This window comes from Cydia strobilella, chromosome Z, assembly GCF_947568885.1.
Source record: "Cydia strobilella chromosome Z, ilCydStro3.1, whole genome shotgun sequence".
In the NCBI taxonomy this organism is placed as follows: Eukaryota; Metazoa; Arthropoda; class Insecta; order Lepidoptera; family Tortricidae; genus Cydia; species Cydia strobilella.
The window spans coordinates 40,232,575-40,256,490 of NC_086068.1; the positions used below are offsets into that span (position 1 = coordinate 40,232,575).

At 37.3% G+C, this 23,916-nt stretch overlaps 2 protein-coding genes across 2 annotated transcripts in view; both read right to left on the reverse strand.

Moving 5' to 3' along the window:
- Positions 1–23,916, reverse strand: part of LOC134754852 (serine/threonine-protein kinase polo) — a 466,060-nt gene that overhangs the window by 302,606 nt on the left and 139,538 nt on the right. The gene's annotated exons all lie outside the window — the stretch shown is intronic.
- On the reverse strand, positions 1,944–22,538 carry LOC134754909 (retinol dehydrogenase 13-like). Its single transcript, XM_063691382.1, has 6 exons — positions 22,398–22,538; positions 22,067–22,218; positions 21,383–21,745; positions 21,161–21,282; positions 17,269–17,486; positions 1,944–2,414 (listed from the first exon to the last, which is right to left on the reverse strand). Exons 2-6 carry the CDS (start codon positions 22,182–22,184, stop codon positions 2,291–2,293), a joined length of 945 nt encoding a protein of 314 aa, XP_063547452.1. The 5' UTR covers positions 22,185–22,218; positions 22,398–22,538; the 3' UTR covers positions 1,944–2,290.

A 23,916-nucleotide genomic window follows, 5' to 3' on the forward strand; every position in this document is an offset into this window, starting at 1 on the left:
TTTGGGGTTTTGCCATAGTAATTGCCGCGCACCGCTACGGAGCGGACGCCTGCATGCGCTTAGAGAGTGAATCTTCTGTACCTAGTACTATTATATATTCTGTGGTATTGGTCAGGATGAGACCCGCGTTCTAGGAACTATGACGGTCATTGACGGTGCATCTAAGAACAGAGCGTCAGTTTGAAATGTCAGTAGCATTTATAGGTTCTATGCTTTATAGGTAGTTAGTTAATTATCTCTTGGTATACGAGTCACTTTTAACTACCTCTAACAAGTTACTCCTTTTAGTATTTGTCTTTATTTCTATGTCGTATCGTACTGTCTCTGTAAGGGCCGGTACAGACGAACTGCAACCCAACTGCAACATGTATAGGAACTGCACGCCGACGTTGCAGTTGGCGTGCAGTTCCCACACAATTTGCAGTCCGTCTGTATCGGCCCTAAAGGGGCCCACTGACTATCAGTCCGCCGGACGATATCGGCCTGTCAGTTAGAACAAAAATTTGACAGTTCCGAACAACAGACAGGCCGATATCGCCCTCTGGTCGCATAATAACGTTTGTCAAATTTTTAATTGTCATAACACTTTAAGCATAAAATTGTAAGTCATAAAAATCTTAAGAATTATTCCTGAGTATAACTGGGTTTTTGTCATAAATGAGTTGTCATAATTCTTTTAGTCATTAATTTAATTCGCATAAAATTTTAAGTCATATGCTTGATATCCATAATTGGTTTTCGTTCGAAGTATTGCAGTGCATACTATTAATATAGACATAAAAAATTAAGTCATATATTTAGTGGTCATAATATATTTTTTCATAAATGTTACAAAGCATGAATAATAAATATGTATGGTTGTGAGGAACCCATGAAGCAAATATTACTTTAGTCATAATTATAACCATACAAAGACCGTATAAAAGAGGAGATCGAAGGAGAGGAGCCCCCTCCAGTAGGAGTAACGGTTTTATAAAAAAAACTAATCATAGATATTGATTTATTTAAATAGTAGGTAGGTTAGGATCGTTAGGTTTCTTTACTCGTCCGAAGGACATACTACGCAGAAATAGGAGCCCCGCTTTTGCGGCGCTCCGTCGAATTAAGTGTTTGGACGGAGATTAGGGAAAAGGTTTTTTTCGAGGAGTTTCTTGTGTTGCTTATCGTTTTCTTTTAGACTTTATGGAGGTGGGTGTATGTACGGCTATCAATAACTTAGTATGCCTTATTAAATCATTATGGCTCAAAATTATTATACGTATCGATAAATATGCTTTTAGTTTGTATGACATTTGATTCATTATAATTAAAATGTATATGACCAAAAAGTGTATGACAACTGCTGAGTATGGCATTAAATATTATGGCTAAAAATGTATGACACAATATAATATAATATGACTTTTGATTTGTATGCGCAATGATGATTATGACACAAGTGGTTATGCGTATCAAAGATATGACTCATTTGTATGCAACCCAATATAAACCCCCTAACGATACATCACTTACGTGATGCTTACATTAAATTGTGTTATCAATTTTCATTTTTCGATTACCAAATCGTCGCCTATCCTACGCTACGAGTATTCACTTCAAAAAGAATGAAGATAGATATGTTACCAGCCTAATCCGGTTACGGGCCAAACTAGATTTTCCAAGGCCAAAAATAAATTTTGCCACGAGGTAAAATTAAATAGTAAAAAATAGTAGATTGTTAACCAAGGGATGAAAGGCATTCATTTCTGCCGAGGTGTCTTGGCGCTCGAACGCAGTGAGAGCGCCAATAGTCCGAGGCAGAAATGATGCCTTTCACCCGAGTTAAACACTCTACTTTTCATTTCGAATACGAGGAAAGTAAAATGCATGTGTTTTTTCAAAAACATGACGAATAATACATTTTTATAGTATTTATTGAGGGAACTTTCAATTAAAAATTCAGGCAAAAGTATCGTTATTTATGGAATGGAGAGTCAAGTATCACAATGGAAATTGTATAACAAATCCATTTAAACTCAAATTTCAATTGCTTATCGTAAAAAAATTAAAAATATCGTACTTCGAACGTAAAATGCTCTAGTGCAGACACGTATCATTTTCTGCGCACCTTTTAGAACAACAATGACCCTCTTTCAGAGCATGAGAAATTAAAAATTATATAATCCGTTGTTGAGATAATGGTGAAAGTGTATATTTAAATGATGACCGCAACGCGACTACAAGCACCCGCCAACATATTATTAGTCTCTTCTAGTTTTGCTCTAACTCCGCTTTGTTTGGTGCAGAGTCCTCAGCTAGTAAACGGGTTGTAATTATCTAGTCTTAGTCCAACAAGATCCATCGAAACTTCCCACAGTTTCTTAGCATATCCGTCGTTTAGAGCTTTTCTGGCCGGAGTTTTAACAACACAGTCACTGGAACAACAAATGCACTAATTATAATGCATAATCAAAATCATTATATTAAAATGTTAATAAATTTTCAAGCTTATTCTCATAGGTAAATTTAATGAAGAATATAATATAAATATATTTTATGTTATAACATAACTTTTCAGTGTGCAATGATTTTTTATCTTATTTTTTGCATACTGGCTACAAATTGAAGACCAGAGATTTTGCTCTTTGTGTGGAGATTTATATTAATAAAAAAAAAAAAAAAAAAACGTTTATTCAAAGATCTTACTTACAACTAAATACATATTTTCTTCTGCCAACAAACCACTGTGTGGTTTGTTGGCAGACGAGGCTCCTTTGCGTTTGTGTTAGCGGTTGATATGTAACTTAACTTTATCTTAAACCTAAACTTACCTACTTAACCCTTTACTGCATGCGCAGCCTTATATGGCTGTTATGTTTTTAGCTATTAAAGTTTACTTTTAACCAAATACTTTTTTTATTTTTGACATGAAGTAAGGGGTTAACTTTCTAATCTGAGCGTACAGTTTACAAATGTAATGTATTATAAGGGTTATGTATTGTAATGTATTTGACCTTTTATTTTATTTAATAAAAAGTAACTTAATTTCTTTTTAAATGTTTGTTTTGTCATCCTTGTGGTCTTTAAATCCGATGGCAACTCGTTATAGATCATAGGGACTAAATATTATCTACATCTTTGGCCAAAGTAATTCGTAAAACTAGGTACCAGCAATTTATTACTATCTCTGTTTCTCGTTAACCTTTGGATGACAATAGGTATTTAAAACTCATCATTACACATTTGTTCCAAAGCTAATAATAATGTGACTTGTTCATGGACTGTTAAAATTTTATATTCTAAGAAGAGTTGTTCATAGGTAGTACTTTTACATTTAAATTTAGTTTTTTCGCCAATTATTAATTTCATGAATCTAATCTGCAATGCCTTTATCTTATCTAGATACGTTTTAAATGTACGGCCGTAGCTTGACAGCCCATACGACAATAGTGAGTCCACTAGAGCATAGTACACTGCATACATAGTAGCCCTATTTAAAACGAACTTCAGATGGTGGAATTTTGCAAGTACTGCGCTTAATTTATTGCATAAGCCATTTACATGTGGCTGCCACGAGAACTTATAATCTATAAGCAAGCCCAAGTACTTGTATTGTTCCACCACCTGGAGCTCGGCACATCCGCACGCGACCCCAGCCGGCCGCGCACTGTGGAGGCAGTCGAAACTGTGCCCCACAATGCACGGCGGTCTGTACTTATCTCTAGAGAAGGGCGACCGTATACACATACATTTTGTTTTTGCAATGTTAATAATAATCCCATTATCATGTGACCATTTAATAATGTTAGTTAGATCTTCCTGTACTCTGTTTTCTATTAGGCCTAGGTCTTTATCCGCATATACTTTAGTCATTGTAAACACAAGAAAAAGCTGAGCATAACTTATCATACAATTGTATTGCACAATCGCAGTAAGTCAGTTCGTTCTAATTAACACTATCAAGTTTGTTTTTAACTGTTTTTTCACATAAAATAGTCACAGGTGCTCGCTTACCAGTCTGTGCGGGGTCAACAACCTCGATGCTCATTCCGATAAGATAATGGTCAGATACCTTGGTGGTGAGGACGTACGCGGACACCGGCCGCCCGCGCCGGGTGCGCACCCACACGCATGGTCGATGCAGGTGCGCGTCACGTGGCCGCCGTACACCTCCTCGCGGGTCACGTCGCTGATGGCGCATTCTAATCCTAACTCACACATATTGTCCCTGTACTGGCTAATGACGTTGCCTGAGCTGACCTCATTCATGAGATCTATATTTGTATCGCCGATCATTATTAACTCCTGTCCTGTAGGTATTTTCGAGAGCACTTGATGTATCTGTCAAAAATCCATGTTTGTTTGTTTTCGGCGGTCTATATACGACGAATAAGTGGGTCAGCTGTTTTTTACCCTGGGAGAGTTCTCCGTATATTATCTCACTGTAGTTAGATTTAATTATAGATGCCGTGAAGCTAATACTCTTCCTTACATATACCAGTATTCCTCCTCCCCTGGATGTCCCTCTTGTCGTTATATATGTATCATAGTCCTTCTGTTTATACATTGGCAATTCTTGTTCTTTTATATTCACCTCTGTAAGAGCAATAACATCTATTTTCTCCATACACCCGCTTAGTAATAACTGTAGTTCGTTAAAGTTTTTTCTTAATGACCTTATGTTGATGTGAATAATATGTAGACTTAGTTTATGTAGGTTTATTTCATTGTTCCATACTTCTAAGTTCTCGTACTTTTTGTAACTTATGTTAGACGTAATTTGTGTAGATTCGTCGTTGAATTTGAAAATCCTAATTACATAATTTTAAGATATATGAGAGGAACCGTTTCAGATATATGTGTAAGTACGTCACTTCTCATCATTTAGAAATGAATCAAAGTCGTTTAGGGAACGGACCACTTTTATCTTCGCGTCAGCTGGGTCATCTTTCCTTATCAGCACCTTGCGGTCCTGCACCCATACGTATTTATAAGTAGGTTTTAATTCATTCTTTGCCGTCCACAACAAGTTACGTGTATACTTAGTTAAATCCTCATTTATATATATAAAGTCTTTGTTGCCATTCTCGAATACGTCATCATTGCATAGCTTACCTGTTTTTCTAGCGGCCAGCCACTGGTCGTGAGCCGCCCGCGTTGCCATGGTGATAACAACGGGCCGCGGGCGCGGCTCGCTCGAGCGACCCTCAATTTGCTTGTTGGCGGTAGTTGTTTTAACCGCGGCGGGTTTCATGCCTACCCGCTGTATCTCGCGAATTTGCCCGTCATCTACTCCAAACTTGCGGGCTAACTGCTGTATAGTGTTTTCCAGCACGACGCCGTCTTTCTCCTCCAGTCCAGCTATCTCCACATTTTTCTCTTTCTCTTTAGTTTCTAACCACGTTACCCGATCTTCTAGAGCCCGATTGCATGTCTCCAGGTGGCTGTTCCTGTGCTCCAAGGCCTTTATTCTGCTGTTCGCTTTTTCCCTACCCTCGACAAGCTCCTGATATTTTGCGGAATAAAAACTTATATCATTAGACATCTCTTCAAGGGTTTTTTCCGTTTTGTGTACGACACAGCTTTTCGTTGACCTCTCTCAACACTTTTTCCATCGAGGGTTTAGAGGAATCGGTGCTTAAGCTCTACTGGGGTGTTACAGGTGTTTGGCAGTCCTCGCATAGTTCCGTCAGATTGAAGCCTTTTAGCTTTGCGGCACACTTTTTGTGAAAGACACCCTCACACACACCCTTACAACGGGATATACCGTTATTCTTGACTTTAGCTAATGATAGCTTGCACTCCTTACACTGCACCATTGTCACGGTCTTATTTATACACTTCACTTAAGTTATTACGCAGATTTAACAATAATTTCTACACTGCAATCCGAATACACGTGCTTGGGTAGGTAAGATAATTAGCAACGCGTTATCTATCGCTTGCAACGTCCGCTCGGTAGGAGTTCGACCGGCTGACTGATTAGTTTTGTGCTTCTAGTATCATCTATTTTTTTTAAAGAAAACTTTTAATTTTCATGCCCGATTTTTCATTGATCCACTGTGATGTGCCCCAATTTCATATGATCCACTCTTCCCCATTGATGGTATTGGTAGTTGTAAATAATTTTTAAGAAAAAAAAACTGACTTCAATGGGAGATGCCGCTGAAAGCATTCTTAGATTCCATACAATGAAATGAAAAAGACAGCATCTTTTGCCTAATTATGTAGAAAAGGAGGTAAACCGACCCACTTTTCTAGTAGCATTTTGTTTTTGTAAGGGTCGCAGTTCTAACCTAACCTACTTTTCTGGTAGCATTTCGTTTCTGTAAGGGTCACAGCTCTAACCTAACCTAACCTACTTTTCTGATAGCAGTTCTGTTCTGTGAGAATCGCAGTTCAAAAAAGTTCCACTTCATCAAATGTCACTTTTTAAAATGGAAGCGCTGGATTTGTTTATAAAAATACAAAAATCACTATATGTATGCCTTTCATATTTGAGGAGTTCCCTCGATTCCTCATGGATCCCATCATCAGAACTCGAGCTTGACAAAAATGTTTCTTGAAAACCTAACTTGCTTAACAAACATAACGAAGAGGACAAATCGCCAAACGTGAACTATGCGTCATTGAAGAGTTCCGTTCTGATCATCATCAGCAGTTCCACTTCATCAAATGTCACTTTTTTAAATGTAAGTGCTTGATTTGTTGATGAAAATACTAAAATCACTATATGTATGCCTTTAACATTTGAGGAGTTCCCTCGATTCCTCATGGATCCCATCATCAGAACTGCTTTTTGACAAAAACGGGACCAATCTGTATGTATATACTTACAATCAAAAAAACAATTTTCAAAATCGGTCCAGAAATGACGGAGTTATGGAGTAACAAACATGAAAAAAAAAAAAAAAAACAACCGAATTGAGAACCTCCTTTGAAATCTTGAAGTCGGTTAAAAAAAATCACTCAAAAATGTATTTGTTTGGTTGATGCTTAAAATAAGGTAATAAATCGATTTTTCATACATTAAAAACATATTTACAATAATGAAAGAATTTGTAATCACAAACCATAATGAAAACGATTCTTTTGAAAATCATGTAAAATAGTTATTTGTTATACAAGGGTGCAAAGTTGTATTTTACCCGCGAGTGTGGAATTGAAACACGAGCAAGCGAAAGGATTCTATAGTTGAACCACGAGCGAAGCGAGTGGTTCTGAAATAGAATCCTGAGCGTAGCGAGTGTCTCAACAAACGAGAAGTAAAATACATTTGCACCCGTGTGTAACACAAAACTTTTCACCTCACTATAGCGAGGAAAGTGCAACATCCACAGGCGTTAGATCATCTTCGTCACTGGAATCACTCTTTTTTTTTAACGATAATACGATATTATAACAGAAAACTGAAAGTTGTGTATTTTCACGTGAGTCGGAGTCGGTTCAGTCGGTGAGAAAACTTAGTAAGTAAAATTTTTGTTGACATTTGACAATGCTAACATTTCTGACGATGCGTTTTGAAATTGCATCGACTCAACTTGTGCGTTCAACATTCCTTATAAAAAACCAAATGTTTCTTATGGAATTTTAAGGTTATGACTTAAAATGTGGTATTTCCTATAAAAAGGGACCTTATATTGTCGATGGCGCTTACGCCATTTTAAACGATGCTCCGATATAAATATAGGTATAATGCCGCGCGACGCTATGCGGCGTAAACGCCATCGACAATAAGGTCCCTTTGCATAGAAAATGCCCCAAATAATTAAAAAAAGCTAAATTTGGTATTTTTTTATTAAATTCTGAAACCATTCATTTAATGGTAATTAATATCAAACGAACCATTATTATGAGCGTTTTACGTTTTGTTATCTGCCAAAGCTACTTAAACACGCTCCATCCAAGGTAGATATGAGCGCCGATATACATTTAGGCGGCGGCGGCGTATCGGCGGCGTGGCCTTGAAAAACGGTTTTTCAAGGGAACAAAAATCTAACCCGAATTTTGCCGAAAAAAACATGTTTTTTTTCCTAAAACTTAAGGAATTAGACAATTATTGATATATCAAGTATAATACTAGACTGCGTGACCGCTGAAGCCCTCCCCCGCCGACGGGAAGCCACAATCCACCTCGCATGTCGACATTGTGTACGTAGGATCCTACATCCACATCGGATCGGACAATGTCGGGCTACTCCATTATTACAGCGGTTCATCGTCCTAAGTACGGAATAGCCACGTACGCTAGAGGTGATCTCCGGGATCTTCAAGCATTACAGGCAAAAATCAAGGACCTATCCATACTTCCACCTTGCACCTCCCCTTACTACTTAGCCATCTTAGGTCCTACCAGACTTAAGACACCCGAGTGTCTTCTGCGGCGATTTTAACAGCCATCATGTCAACTGGCGCTACAGAGCAATAGATCCAAATGGGGCGGCCTTAGCCAACTGGGCAGATCTCTCTGATATGATATGCATCTTGGCCTCGATGCTAAAGATAAGGGTACATTTGTTTCGGCAAGATGGAATCAGGAGTAAAATCCTGACCTGACTTTCGTCAGCAAGGACACTCTAGATCAGCCACTTCCTGCCTCGCGTATGATCATGCCTAGCTTTTCCAACAGTCAACATAGACCCATCATTCTGAAAATTGGTATCAAGATAGCCTTTACAAACTCCATGAAGGTGCCCCGAAAATAGGCTTAATCACGATCTAGAACGCGAACAACTCGAACCTAAACCCTCAAACTACGCAACGTTTGCTAAGCTTGTTATTACAGCGGCCAAAGCTACAGTACCCAGAGGGTATAGAAATAATACATTCCTGGCTGGAACAGATAGAGTGAGAACCTTTTTAGGGAATACCAAAACTCTGTCAATCACGAAATTGGTGCACAGCTACTGAAGACCTTTGACGAAGGTAGGAAAGACAGATGGTCGGAAACAGTTAAGTTGAGTTGAGACTTCAAGATATCAAGTAGAAAAGTTTGGCGAGTCCTTAACCGTCTAACGGGCAAAAAGAGCTGCCAAAAGACGTTTTAGAAATTACACCCTAATGCCATAGCGAACAGAATGGTGGACCTAACTAGGGCAAAAAGAGAACCATGCACCACGAAACGCATTCGCAAGCAGCTAACCCACCTAAAGCGCAGCATGTTCTTTAAATTAGGAACTTAGGTAGATGTAAGATATTAAATGCAACCTACATTATGTAGCGAAAATTCATACTTAAATATAATCTTTATACACTGTATAAAATGTGACATGTAATTTATATTATTAATAAATATTATGATTATGATCATGCCGGATAACGGGTCTCATCCGGCGTGGAATCCGGCCCCGATGGAATTTATAACGAATTTCTCATGAACATAGGCCCCTTGGCTGTAAGCTGGCTTGCGGCTTTTTCTCCAACGTCTTGCTGAAAAATCAACTCCCTACTAAATTCAAGATGTCCAAAGTCATAGCACTGTAGAAACCTGGAAAAAACGAAGAGCTCACGGAAAACTATCGCCCGATCGCTCTTCTGAGCTGCGCGTACAAGTTGCTGGAACGGCTGCTGCTCACATGAGTTACACCATTCATCGAAGCTGCGACTCCTCAAGAGCAGGCAGGATTTTGACAAGGACGCAGCTGCGCTGATCAAATGCTAGCTCTCACTACGCACATCGAATATGGGTTCCAGAAACAACTTAAATCTACTGCGGTTTTTATCGACCTTACAGCCGCCTACGATACAGTGTGGAGACATGGACTCATCTTCAAACTCCTTTCAGTTGTACCAAGCAAAGAGATAGCAGCCCTTGTAGCGAACATGTTGAGTGAGAGACAATTTGAGGTTTATCTGGGAGATGCCAAAAGCAAGCGTAGGAAACTCAACAACGGCCTTCCACAGAGATCAGTACTCGCACCTCTTTTCAATCTGTATATTCACGACCTGCCCGATACTATAGCTAGAAAGTTTATAAACGCTGATGATATCGCGCTGGTCACTCGAAGTCGGAGATTTGAGGAAGCGGAGGAAGTCCTGACGTCGGACCTGAAAATCATGTCGAGTTTTTTCACATCCTGGAGGCTCATACCAAGTTCCAGTAAAACAGAGGTTACGTGCTTCCATCTTCATAATAAACATGCCTACTATCAACCCACTATTAAATTTTAAGGTTCAAGCCTTAAATATAACCCTCACCCAAAATACCTCGGTGTCACTTTTTACAGATCTCTGACTTACAAGGAGATGGAACTCAAATGGGAATAGAACGAGTCCGTTATTGGACTGCGGCCTTGAAGAACAAACTACCCAGAACCCTTCGTGCGCGAGTCCGATTCGCACTTGGCCGGTTTTTTGCTTTATTTACACTACCTACACTACCTTAGTAACTACACTAACACACTAATCAGTAACAAAGAGACACCTAGCGGTATTAATATTACGTTGGCTATACCACGTTGCGTTAATGCCCGAGCCAGAGGGAACGCAGTGCCTAACAATAATTATGTTTAAATCTTAAATCAATACTTTTCATTTATCATTGATATTTTTAAATTATACGGACGTAATAGTACATTATTGTCGAGGCTCGGAAGTAGCTACTTGCTGGCTGAGGATTCGTTTTAAACGGACGACCTTGAGAGTCCGTTTAATTGAATCCGAAGCCAGCAAGTAGCCTTCCAGCCGAGTCATATATAGTGCTGTTCTCAAAAATGGCGCAATAAATACAAATATAATATAAATATTTTACATAAGCAACGTTCTTATGTATATATTTTCACAGAAAAAAGTAAAAAGATTTGCTTTGCCGCCTTTTTATTTTTTAAATTAAAAATAGAAGTGTATTTTTCTGCTGAAAATACGCCAACCTATTTGAGACACCTAAATAGTCGCGGTACCAACATTATAATAATAAGTACTGATCATCTGTTTGGCTGTTTAATGGACCCATGCCTTGATTTGATATGGCCACTTCAACTTTTAAAAAGTTTGGAACTCGACAAATAATGGAATTTGTATGCAACATTGCAGTCCCGAAATCGAGACTGCAATGTTTTTAACTTTTTAATGTTTTGACTCACCATAAACTACGCACTTCGCGACCTACTTTTTAACCGGCAACGTCGACTTTGCCGTCCATTTTTGAGAAAAACACTTTTTTAATCTCCATAAGTTAATTGGAGTGGCGCTGTTAACGTCCTCGACTCCACAAAATATATAATTTGCGATTCTGAAAGTAGTAGTATCTAACAAGGTCACGCCGATGGCGCCGCATCGGCGGCGGCGACGAGGAAATTTCGTCGGCGGCGGCGGCGCGCCGGCGCGGCGCTCATATCTAATCCAAGGTCAAATTACTGTCCCCACTAGTGGATAAAATGCGTTTTTACCCGCTTGTTTAAAAGGATAAAAGACGGCTTTCCGAGCTAGTAAGGGGAAAAAATAGTTGCACAGCTGCGTGGTAGCCGATGCTCATCACTGCAAATTTTAGTTCTGAACGGAGAGTAGTTCTGAGATGGTATTAGCGGAAGCCGCTCGACCCCAATTCCAAAGGAATACCGCAAATCGATGTACAGGGTAGCCGTTTGGCACACACATACTAGAGGCCAAAACAAAATTTTTGACCCGCAGTTCCTAAAAAAATTTTGCTACGGGGGGGTGGTAAAACATTATTTTTTTTTGTATGGAAAAAGACTTTTTTTTTCCATCGAAACCTATAGAGTGTGGTATCATACGAAAAGGCTTTTTGAGGCGATTCTAAAAATATATCACATCATTACATTTCGGGCATTTTTTTTAAATTAAAACAAAAATAATTTTCGAAACATACCAAGTTTGGGCTCCTCCAGACACGATATGGCTCATTTTTTTTGTACAATATACCACAAATGATACGTGATATCCTCATGTCTAACCCCAATAGAGCAATTTTGAAAATAATATCATTAGCATTTTTTTTTTAATTTTTAAATTTTACAAAGTGACACAGTTCTACTTCAATACCTATTTCACGAGACTTATGGAACTATACAGCAGATACGGTACATATTAATCATAAAATGATAAGTAATATCCATATATCCAACGGGAAATACCTCTTTAACCCTTTAACTGCGCCTTTTCATCAGTTGGTATAATTTGTTTAGTTATTGACACAAAATATCAAGGTTGTATCCTCCAGCTACGATATACCTTACTGATTTATTTTGTACAATATACCACAAATGATACGTTATATCTTGATATCGAACCCCAAGAAAGCAATTTTGAAAATAATATCATTACCATTTTTTTTTAATTTTTCAATTTTACAAAGTGACACAGTTCTACTTCAATACCTATTTCACTAGACTTATATCGTAGCTGGAGGATACAACCTTGATATTTTGTGTCAATAACTAAACAAATTATACCAACTGATGAAAAGGCGCAGTTAAAGGGTTAAAGAGGTATTTCCCGTTGGATATATGGATATTACGTATCATTTTATGATTAATATGTACCGTATCTGCTGTATAGTTCCATAAGTCTCGTGAAATAGGTATTGAAGTAGAACTGTGTCACTATGTAAAATTAAAAAATTAAAAAAAAAAATATGCTAATGATATTATTTTCAAAATTGCTTTATTGGGGTTAGACATGAGGATATCACGTATCATTTGTGGTATATTGTACAAAAAAAATCAGCCATATCGTGTCTGGAGGAGCCCAAACTTGGTATGTTCGAAAATTATTTTTGTTTTAATTTAAAAAAAATGCCCGAAATGTAATGTGATATATTTTTAGAATCGCCTCAAAAAGCCTTTTCGTATGATACCACACTCGATAGGTTTCGATGGAAAAAAAAATGTCTTTTTCCATACAAAAAAAATAATGTTTTACCACTCCCCCCCGCAGCGAGATTTTTTTAGGAACTGCGGGTCAAAAATTTTGTTTTGGCCTCTATTATGTGTGTGATAAACGGCTAACCTGTACATCGATTTGCGGTATTTTTATACGAACGGGTTAGACTATATCTAGTTAGGCAAACGGAGGGGCGTAAAAGCGGTACGGTAACGTCGTGAGCGCGCGCATATCCCTGTACAAGTAATATTAGTATGGAGTTCAAAAGAAAACTTTTTCACTGGCTTGTGGAGAATAGTACATTGTGCGACATGGGACATGGGGGGTAAGGTAAATATCGCAAACAAGAGTATAGTTAAATCGCAACGGCTTGCCGGAGCTATTTATAGACTCGAGTATGCAATATTTTTACGCCCCGAGTTACACACAATGTTTTTCATCACACTTACTATACAAAAATGAAGTATAAAGACAAAAAACTGTTAATTTTAATACTAGAAACTTCATAACTCCCTAGGAAAAACGCTTTTTCTATAATTCCCGCTAAGCCTGCGTGCAATTCCACATTTAGTGAGCGAGTTGTTAACAGAATAATATAGAACACTATGTTAACCAATTTTGTAATGTGTGGCATAAGTTAATATATTTACATAAATGATCTCATTTAAAATTAAGTTTCCATATTGTACGCCTTTCTTGAGGCAGGACATGAAGACCATTGTACATTAGAATAACATCTCTGTAACTCATGACCAGCAATAAATATTTTGATTGATTGAATAAAGTTATTGCAAAAGATTCAGTTACCCTGACCCACTCTCTCAAAAAATTTACATTTAATGTGAGCGTGTAATATTAGCAAGTTGTGTTTGCCTAAAATTGGGTCAATACTCTGGTAATTTTTTTGTGTTAATTATTTAAGTCCATTTGTATTACTGTTGGCAAACCGATGACACAGAAGACGAGGTGATGCTTACGGGATTTATTGCCACCGAAGTTATGATCCAAAAATCGCTTCATAGTACTATGCCTTATGGGAAACGGTCGAAGAGATAGTTCAGATCCGGAAACCGCTACCAAATTTTAGTATGCTGTTGGCCATGGTACTGGGTCTCCAAAACTGCCGGGAGACAGCGGCGCCGGCCATCTACTTCAGCGGAATGACGTCATCAAAATAACTCCCGCCTCGTTGCGAATATTGCATTTTGCACCCAAACTATGCATTGCACATACACGTACACGTGTGGGCTATTAAACGAAAGCCAATAAAATATTATATATTTCACTAATACACTATGTACCAAAATATACGATAGTTTAAGAGAAATTTAAAAATAAATCAAAATTATGAAAAAAATAGTTTTTTTTTTATTATAAACTGATCGCCGATTGGCCCTAGTCACACCTGATGGAAAGTGAAGACAGGGCCTGAAAGATGGAGCTCACCGGTTCAGTAACAGCCTATTCACTTTTGTTTTAAAGAGACCGAGGTCATATTGATCAGGGAATACAGATGGCGGGAGCGCATTCCATTCATTAGCCGTCCGTACCAAAAAGGAGGAGGCAAAACGTTTCGTCCGAACGAATGGAATGTGGACCACGAACGGGTGCGTTCGCTCCCCGCGCCTGGATAGTTCGATTATTTGGGTTTTTCAACCAAACCAAAAGTCGGACGTTAAAGAAATGTACTACAAAATTAAAGCTGATATCTCAAGCCATACACTGATATCAAAATAATCAAAATCAGGCCAAATATGTGAAAATTATGCATCAAAATGTAGGTATTTGCTAGAACAAATGCATTAAAGTTTAAAAAATCGAAATTGTTCATTTTCAGGATAATCCGCATTCCGCATAAGCTTCTAGTATGTTATTAGCAATATAAAAAGGATCCTAAAACTGCTGGGAGACAATATCTATAGTGCCTGAGTGACAAATAATGGCGTCATACATGTGACCGCTGCCGAAATTTGAAAAAACTTAATTATAACTATACCATGAGTCATACATACACGTGTGCTATATCAAACGAAAGGTTATTAAATATATTATGATTCGTTAATACATTATTTATAAAAACAATGTATATTTTAGGAGCTACAAACAAAGAAAAACCACTTTTTTGAGAAAAGTTAGTTTTTATATATATTTTATAGCTCAACTAAAAACGCTATAACAATGTTGCGTCTAATATAAAAGAAACCAGTTATTCAACTATACGTCACAGCTTAAATTTTTAATTTCCGAAAAAAACTGTGGAAGTTTACCAAAAAAACTAAAGCGCGCCAACAATTCTACCTTAATGCGCTCATATTATGCAAAGAATAGTCCCAATTATGGGGTATTAAATGAAAGAACATTACATAAAATACATGAATACGAGATTTTGGAGTGGAATCATAATTTATAAAATGAATTTGAAAAAAAAAATATTGACGGAAGCAAGTACAAAATAGGTGTTGAAGTCCCTGACTTCTGAGCTAAGTAAAAAAAACCTGTTACAGAAGTCAGAGTCCTCTCCCAGACAATAGAAATAGGCAGAATTTGCTGTCTACGTGTGATGTATTGTTTACATGGAACTACTGAAGTGATTTTGATAAATGAGGCGTCAATTCATTCGCCTTTGTAGCCCAGCCCAGGTGCACAAAACTTAAATTTTAACCGACTTTCAAAGGAGGAGATTAGGTACGAAAAGAAACCGTTGTTTGCTTATTTATCATACAAATTCAATTTATAAATTATAATTCCACTCCAAAATATCGTTTTAATGTGTTTTATGTAATGTCCTTTCATTTAATACCCGATACTTAGTACTATTCTTTGCATAATATGAGCGCATTAAGGAAGAATTGTTGGCGCGCTTTAGTTTTTTTTGTACAACTTCCACAGTTATCATCGAAAATCAAAAATTAAAGCGGTAACCTAAACCTGAATAACTGTTTTATCTAATAGTATAAGTATAAGCAATATTTTATTAACGTTTTTAGTTTAGATATAAATTCGATATACACCTACTTTTTTCATAAAAAGTGGTATTGCTTTGTTTATAGCTCTTAAACCAAACATTTTTTTGCAAACAATGTATAGATGAATCATAATACATTTAATAACCCTTCATTACATGTAGCACACGTGTATGTGTGACTCATGGTATAGCTATAATTAACATTTTGCGAATTTCGGCAGTGAATATCTGTATGACATCATTATTTGTTACACAGGGACAATAGAGATGGTCTCCCGACAGTTTTAGAATCCAGGTCATATTGTTAATAACATACTAGAAGCTTATGCGGATTCTCTGGAATATGACCAATTTGGATTTTTTTAACTTTAAGACATTTGTATGGGCGAATACCTACATTTTGATGGATAATTTCCACAATTTTAAACAGATTTTAATTGTTTTGATATTAATGTAAGGCTTGAGACGTCATCTTTAATATTGTAGTACATTGCTGTAAAGTCCGACTTTTTGTTTAGTTGTAAAACCCAAATAATCGTATTATTTTTTCCACCATTCTGATTTCTTTGTAATTTGCACTAAATATTGCTGTATAATTTGAGACACGGTGTATGAATAAAATATAGAACATTTAATTGGCTTTCATTTAATACCCCACACGTGTATGTGCAATGCATAGTTTGGGTGCAATATGCAATATTCGCAACGAGGCGGGAGTCATTTTGATGACGTCATTCCGCTGAAGTAGATGGCCGGCGCCGCTGTCTCCCGGCAGTTTTAGAGACCGAATAACATGCCCAACAACATACTAAAAGTTGGTAGCGGTTTCCGGATCTGAACTATATTCCCATAAGGCAGTGCACAATCAAAATCGCTTTTAAAAGCGTTTATTTTTTACAATGAACAAGCTCTGAACGTATTGCTCTTTGTGGATTCACATAGGCACAGTAGTACGACTTTTTAGCATATCTGCGTAAGACTGGGTACCTTGGCACGGCGTCCCCCCCCCATTTTACGTTTTTCACCTTACTACAAAACGAGGAAATCAAATCAAAAGTGTAAACATATCTTTAACGTCAACTGTATTGTATAAGTAAGTGTAATGTGAGTAACTGTCAACAGACAGAACTACCTGTACCTGTAATATAAGCCAGTTTTACCTGCACATTAAATGTGAGTAACTGTCAACAGACAGAACTACCTGTACCTGTAATATAAGCCAGTTTCATCTGCACATTAAATGTGAGTAACTGTCAACAGACAGAACTACCTGTACCTGTAATATAAGCCCAGTTTCATCTGCACATTAAATGTGAGTAACTGTCAACAGACAGAACTACCTGGACCTGTAATATAAGCCAGTTTCATCTGCACATTAAATGTGAGTAACTATCAACAGACATAACTTCCTGTACCTGTAATATAAGCCAGTTTCATCAGCACATTAAATGTGAGTAACTATCAACAGACAGAACTTCCTGTACCTGTAATATAAGCCAGTTTCATCAGCACATTTTTCATCAACAGAACAATATATGGTTGTTTGAGCACCAAGTTTAGGAGACTTAAGGAATGGCATAAACATTATGCCAATTAGTCGCCGGGCTCCCCAAAACAAGCTGTCATCCAAATGTCTACCCAATTCAGTTTTTATTACACCTGGATGCAAACTGTATGTATGTACACCATCAATGTTATGTTCCTGCAAAATAAACAAAACACCAGGTTAATTAAGACACCAGAATATATACTTATTAACCCTTAAATGCATGCATGATTTTTTTATTGGCCGAAATTAATATATTTGTTACTAGCGACCCGCCCCGACTTCGCACGGTATTATACATATATTATACATAATGCTGATGTATTATACATATAAACCTTCCCTCTTCAAATCAAAAGTCAAAAATGTTTATTTTCTTTAACAATCTCATCATCTTAAAAATTAGTGGTTGGAACCTCCTTTTAAGCTTTAAAAGCCTGTGCCAGGAGGTACCGCCCTTCCTTATCTGGAGAATATTAACAATAGTGCGTGCTACATTTATGAGTAGGTATTTATGCTAGGTAAAAACCTCTTGAATCACTATCTATTTAAAAAAACCGAATCAAAATCCGTTGCGTAGTTTTAAAGATCTAAGACACACAGACAGACAGACAGCAGGAAGCGAATATGAAAAAAGCATATGGGCAGGGGGGTGTCACTGCGCAGTTTAGGTATAGTTGGCCGGCGCACCGCCCGGGAAGGTGTATGGCAGTGGGCTGCCGCTCGGCTCGCACGATAGTCGTGTCACGTGGCGCTCGCGCAAAATTTTAAATACGCAATGGCTTCGAAACCTAAATCGCGATCTAATCTGTAAAATAAAAGATAATGTTCTGTTTACGGATGTCTGAATAAACGGAAGAACAAGGAAGCAGAAATTTTTTTTTTTTAAATTCCGGACTATATTGACCGACATAATATCAAAGGAATAAGTACTTCTAGGGATCCCTTATAGGGATAAGTCCGCCTTTGTACATTGTATATATTTTTGTTCTTTTATTGTGTTTGTAATCTGTCTTATGTACAATAAAGTGTTTACATACATACATACTTCTGTAGCATACCTACTTCCGTGAGAATCAGACATACTATCTCCGGCTAAAAATTTTATGTTTACAGAATCAACGTTTGTAATTCCTACATATTTATCTTAAAAATAATAAGTAAGTAAGTAAATATTCTTTATTGCACCAAAATTATACATTTTACATACATGTAAAACTACAAAGAAATATTTAAAGAAAATATAGAACCAGGTAGCAACAGGCGGTCTTATCGCTAAAAAGCGATCTCTTCCAGACAACCTTTGGGTAGCAATAAATCAATAGGTATAGGTACAAAAACTTGTCAAGTGACAACCCCGTGCCGACACTCGCAGCTCGGTCATAAAACTGCGGCTCGCAAAGAAGATTCACGGTTCGTGCGGCGGTCCAGGCGGCGAGTGTAGTTATAATTTTATACCTAAATCTGGCTTTTGTGAAGGAGTGAATTTTCTGTACGGTAGTACTATTAGTTATTCTGTGATATGGGGAAAATGGTAAAATAATTATAACATTGATTTTCACTGTGAAATCAGTGTTAGAAGTTGCATAGGCTGTCATATTTATGTAAATATATAATTTTAAGTAAGAGATATATGAAAAATCTTACTACCATTAGAAAGGTACACTATTGGTGATAAACAATGTAAACAATAGTGAATATATGATCTTTAAGGCCGCCGGTAAAAGACCAGAAATGCCGACACTTAATGTGCCGGACATTTTCCTCAACGGCACACCATTACAGAGGGTTTATAGCTTTAAATATCTTGGGCATTATCTAACCGACGACCTTAAGGATCATTTAGATATCGAAAGAGAACGCAGGGCGCTGGCGGTGAGGAGTAATATGTTGGCCCGCAGGTTTGCTCGTTGCTCGGATCAAGTTAAGATCACGCTTTTTAAAGCGTTCTGTCAGAGCTTCTATACGAGCAGCCTGTGGTTCAACTGCACTCAGAAGGCGCTCAGTGCCCTGAGGGTTCAATATAATAACGGCTTTCGGGCGTTGTTGAAGCTGCCCCGCTTCTGCAGTGCTTCTAAAATGTTTGCGGAGGCACGCACAGATGGGTTTCACGCCATAGTGCGTAAAAGAACTGCCTCGCTAGTTAGTAGGATGCGGAGCAGCTCTAACGGCATCCTAAAAATGTTTGTAGAAAAGCCTGACTCTCCCATGCACAAACATCTTAACAATTTAATGGTCATGGGTAGCTGATTTTGTCAAATTTAAGTTTATATTTTTAATTTAATTATTTTTATTTAATGTACTTGTTATTAATTTTTTACAAACATTAACAATAGATTTTAAGTAATTATGTACTCTAACCAATGGATCATAGAAATCTGAATAAAGAAATTATATTATTATTATTATTATTTTGTGTTTTGATTTTTCTCCTTTTTAGGGGGTATTATATTTCTTATGCGGGCCATGGCCAAGCATAAGAAATAATTATTAAGTGGTGTTTTCTGTTATTGTAGATGAAGTCAAAAATTTCCTAGTTATTCGGCATGTGTTTAGGATTGTAGCTTTTTGTAGGGTATGTATGATTTGGGTTGGCATGTGCAGGGTTTCCAGGCTGTTACTTAATGTTTCGTAATGTGTTGTTTAAAGGTCGACATTACTATGGGGACTATATGTACAGTGGTGGCTTGCCACTGGCGCCTGAGTTCTATCGCTAAATCTCTATATTTTGCTAATTTTTCGTTGATTGTGGACTGGATGTTGTGTGTGTTCGGGATTGCTATGTCAATTAAGAAAATGGTTTTTGTGGTCTTATCAAAGAATGTTATGTCTGGTCTATTAAAGTGAACTGTTCGGTCGGTAATAATTGTGCGGTCCCAGTATAGTTTGTATTGCCTATTTTCGTGAATTATGGATGGTTTATACTTATAATATGGTAGTTGTTTTTCTACGAATTTGTATTTATAAGCTAGGTACTGGTGAATTATGGATGCGACTTGATCGTGGCGGTGTTTATAATCTGTCTGAACTATGGTTTTGCATGCACCTGTTATATGTTGGATCGTTTCCGGGGCACTATTGCAATGTCTACATGAATCACTTTGATGGGCTAATTCTTTGGTTATGTGTTTCCTGTAATTTCAGGTGGCAATGACTTGGTCTTGTATGGCTAGCATAAAGGCTTCTGTCTCCGGGAAGAGTTCGCCTCGCTTCAGCCAAGAATTTGACAATTCTCTGTCGACAAATTCTTGGTTGAGATCGGCTATATGTCTACCATGAAGCGCTTATTATTATAAACCAATAAAAGTTTTTAAATATAAAATAATTACATACCCCGAAAAAAAACGTTCAAAATCACATACGAAAAAGCATCAAATACTGGATTTTTTAAAAATTATCTTACATTTGCCTTAAAATGAATGTAATTTTTATAAATTACAATATAATAATTGGTATAATATTGAGTAAATTTGAGTAAAAAATCGAAAAACGGATTAGTTTTACTAGGTACTGTAATATTATATAGGAACAAATACATTTTATCTAATCACTACATAGTATATAAAACGAAGTAGCTTTCCGCTGTCTGTATATCTGTCCCTATGTATGCTTAGATCTTTAAAACTACGCAATGGATTTTGATGCGTTTTTTTTATAGATAGTGATTCAAGAGGAAGGTTTATACATATAATTTGTAAAGGTTTTGTGTAAATTGGTTGAAATACCCGTGCGAATGTATAAAATTAGATGTTTTGGTTGTGTAGGCTGCATCCTACACTGCATATAAGGGTTAATTACACATTGAACCAATAACTATAATATTGATTTACCTTCAATTTAGAAGCCAGTTCGTTAGAGAACAAAACATTTGCTATCTTGCTTTGAGAATAAGCTTCTGCAGGGCTGTATGACCTATTTTTATAATTTAAGTCATCAAAGTTGATATCATATCCTAAAAAAAATCAAATAGAGTGCAACATTAATAATCATACACCTGAAATTCAATTTAAAGGATTTTTCTTTTGAGACAGACCTGTCTTAGGTTTACTTACTGGTATGGGCTGCGGAGGAGACAGTTACAATCCTTGCTGGAGTGCTGTTCCTCATGCGGGGCAGAAGGAGCATAGTTAACAAAAAGTGTGCCAAGTGGTTTGTCCCAAATTGCATTTCAAACCCATCTTCTGTGTAGCTCTTAGGGCACATCATGACTCCAGCATTGTTAACTAAGATTTTAATCTGTTGTTCGGTATCTAATATTGTTTGAGCACATTCCCGGACAGATTTCAAAGAAGCTAGATCACATTTTATGAGTACCAGCTTGCCTGTCTCTGCAACATGCTTGCATTTTTCCTCTATTTCAGACTTGACAGCTGCTGCCTTTTCTAAATCACGACAGGCCATAATTACTCTTGCTCCTGGAATTAGAAACAACATTTTTTATAGGAATGGAAACCTAAAGAGTTACATGGTTTGTAATCAAGGCTGCCATTGGCATCACTGAAGTAGCCGACGCCAGACAAAATGTTCGAAAACTTTTCAGACCAGTAACGTTTTTTTCCCCTAAACATCACGGCAATAATAAAATTGTTTTTAGGGATAACCATGACTCAAGTGTCCAGGTTTTAACTGGACGCTTTTAAAGACCACGAACCCTTTCCGAACGAGCGCCAAACTATGGCAAACCCAGTCAGATGGTCGCACTATTTGCGACAAACGATATTGATATGATAACATACCCCTTATATAAAAGTCTAGGGCAGTCTCCTTGCCAATTCCGGAACTACATCCCGTAATTACAGCAGTCTTGCCGACCAACTTGGCTGTGCTCAAGCAGCGTCCACTAAACAATGGCATTTTATTTTACTTAGGGCAGGATATAGGATGTTAACTGTAAAAAAAACAACCATTTATAACACAATGTTAACTAAAGGCAAAATATTTTTTGTACAGACAAATATGTTTTTAAGCATTTTTTCAACCAACACACGTACGTACACTGGTCTTGGTAAATTTAACTTCTTACGTACACTACGTATAAACATTAAACAAATTCTCGTCTCCTCTCACCTGTCATGCCGGATCAGCACACTCTCTCGAGGCGCTCGGCGCAAGTTTTGGCGAGTGGAGTGAGTATTGTATTCTTTGGTGCTAGCTATCCACACTCGCGATTTATTTATTTTATTTAGTTGCTCGCTACGTCTACTACAAGCTGTGACTACAAGATAGCACCAAGATGGACGTATTTAGGGTTACCAGGGCTATAACCGCGAAAATCTAAGTTCGCAAATTGCGGGATTTTTCCCTGTCACTCTAACTACACCTTCATTGGAGTAAAAGAGAAAGATCCCCGCAATTTGCGAATTTAGGTTTTCGCGGTAGCCCCTCAGATGTCAGGAATATTCGCCTATTGTCAGGAATGCGGACGGAATACAAAAATGTCAGGATTTTTTTATAGAGTCTGGCTAATGAAAGTTGAACCTGAAACAAGTGAAAAAAAATTTATGTGACACTTTTATTGCTGACTGTACTTTTTCTCATTTGCATGTCTATCGAGTACTTCTTGTGATCTTTCTAATGTGCCTAAAGGGCAATCCACACTCATGCGCGAATCTCGGCGCGAAGCCGCGAACGTAAAGGGCCCTCCACACACTCGCGTATGAAATAAAACTATATATGCAATTACCTGTGGTTGCGTTAAAGTTTATTTCCAAGAATATTGCCTTTGAATTTGTGCTACCGTAAAACTGTACTACTTTGCCCGCTTTTTGCAGTCTTTTACTTTTTTTTCTAGTTTGTTGGTCCATATTGCATTACTTATCTGTGGCAATAACATATTGACATACTCTTCTTTGTGTGAGTGAGCTAGCCATAGTCGAAATAAGTTTCTGTCATGAATCTAGTATAACTGGATCGGTCATGAGGAGTGGGGGAAAATGACCGAACGGGATAGTCTTATGTATCTTTCAGTAGGAGTAGCAGAGAAAGCGATGTTATTGTTTGTCCTTGTCATAGTTTCACTTTTCCACCGCTGCCACAACCGAGGTTGTGGCAAACAAATAAGTACGTGACATGTCATGTTTGTTCGTTGCTTGTTTAATTATCGTTGTTTTGTATGAAATTGTGCTTTCTCTTATGAAATATAGTGATGGTTAGCGTTTTGTATGCTTGAACTTTGATAAAATACTGGTGAATTGTTCTGTAATCGGCTGTAATAGCCGCGCTGAGCAAAAATATGAGATCATAACCTTTCACACGTAAGTACGGTATTTTATACCTTCCTCTTAACGCAATATGTGAGAATAACATCGTAATATTACGTTACACTCAAAGCAATGTAGAATCAAACGATTTCAATAAAAATATCACAATTATTTACGCAAATTAACAAAACATTATTTGTAAAATTATCCGCCCAAATTACGTAGGTAGGTAGGAGTCTGAGGTCAGCCATTTTTAAACTTCTTCTTAATTTAGCTGCATAACAATCATGTTAGGGATACCAGATGAAAATATCATAATTTTATGGGTAATTTTGACCTCGAAGTTTTTTCGTACTTCTAATTCCAAAAAATAAATAAACAAATGT

Excerpts from the sequence above, each read along its gene's own strand:
- LOC134754909 (XM_063691382.1), bottom strand. The coding sequence starts at position 22,184 with ATGCCATTGTTTAGTGGACGCTGCTTGAGCACAGCCAAGTTGGTCGGC. Across the intron at positions 21,746-22,066 it reads CCTAGACTTTTATATAAGGG|GAGCAAGAGTAATTATGGCC; the intron begins GTATGTTATCAT and ends TTCTAATTCCAG. Across the intron at positions 21,283-21,382 it reads CTCCTCCGCAGCCCATACCA|GATATGATATCAACTTTGAT; the intron begins GTAAGTAAACCT and ends GATTTTTTTTAG.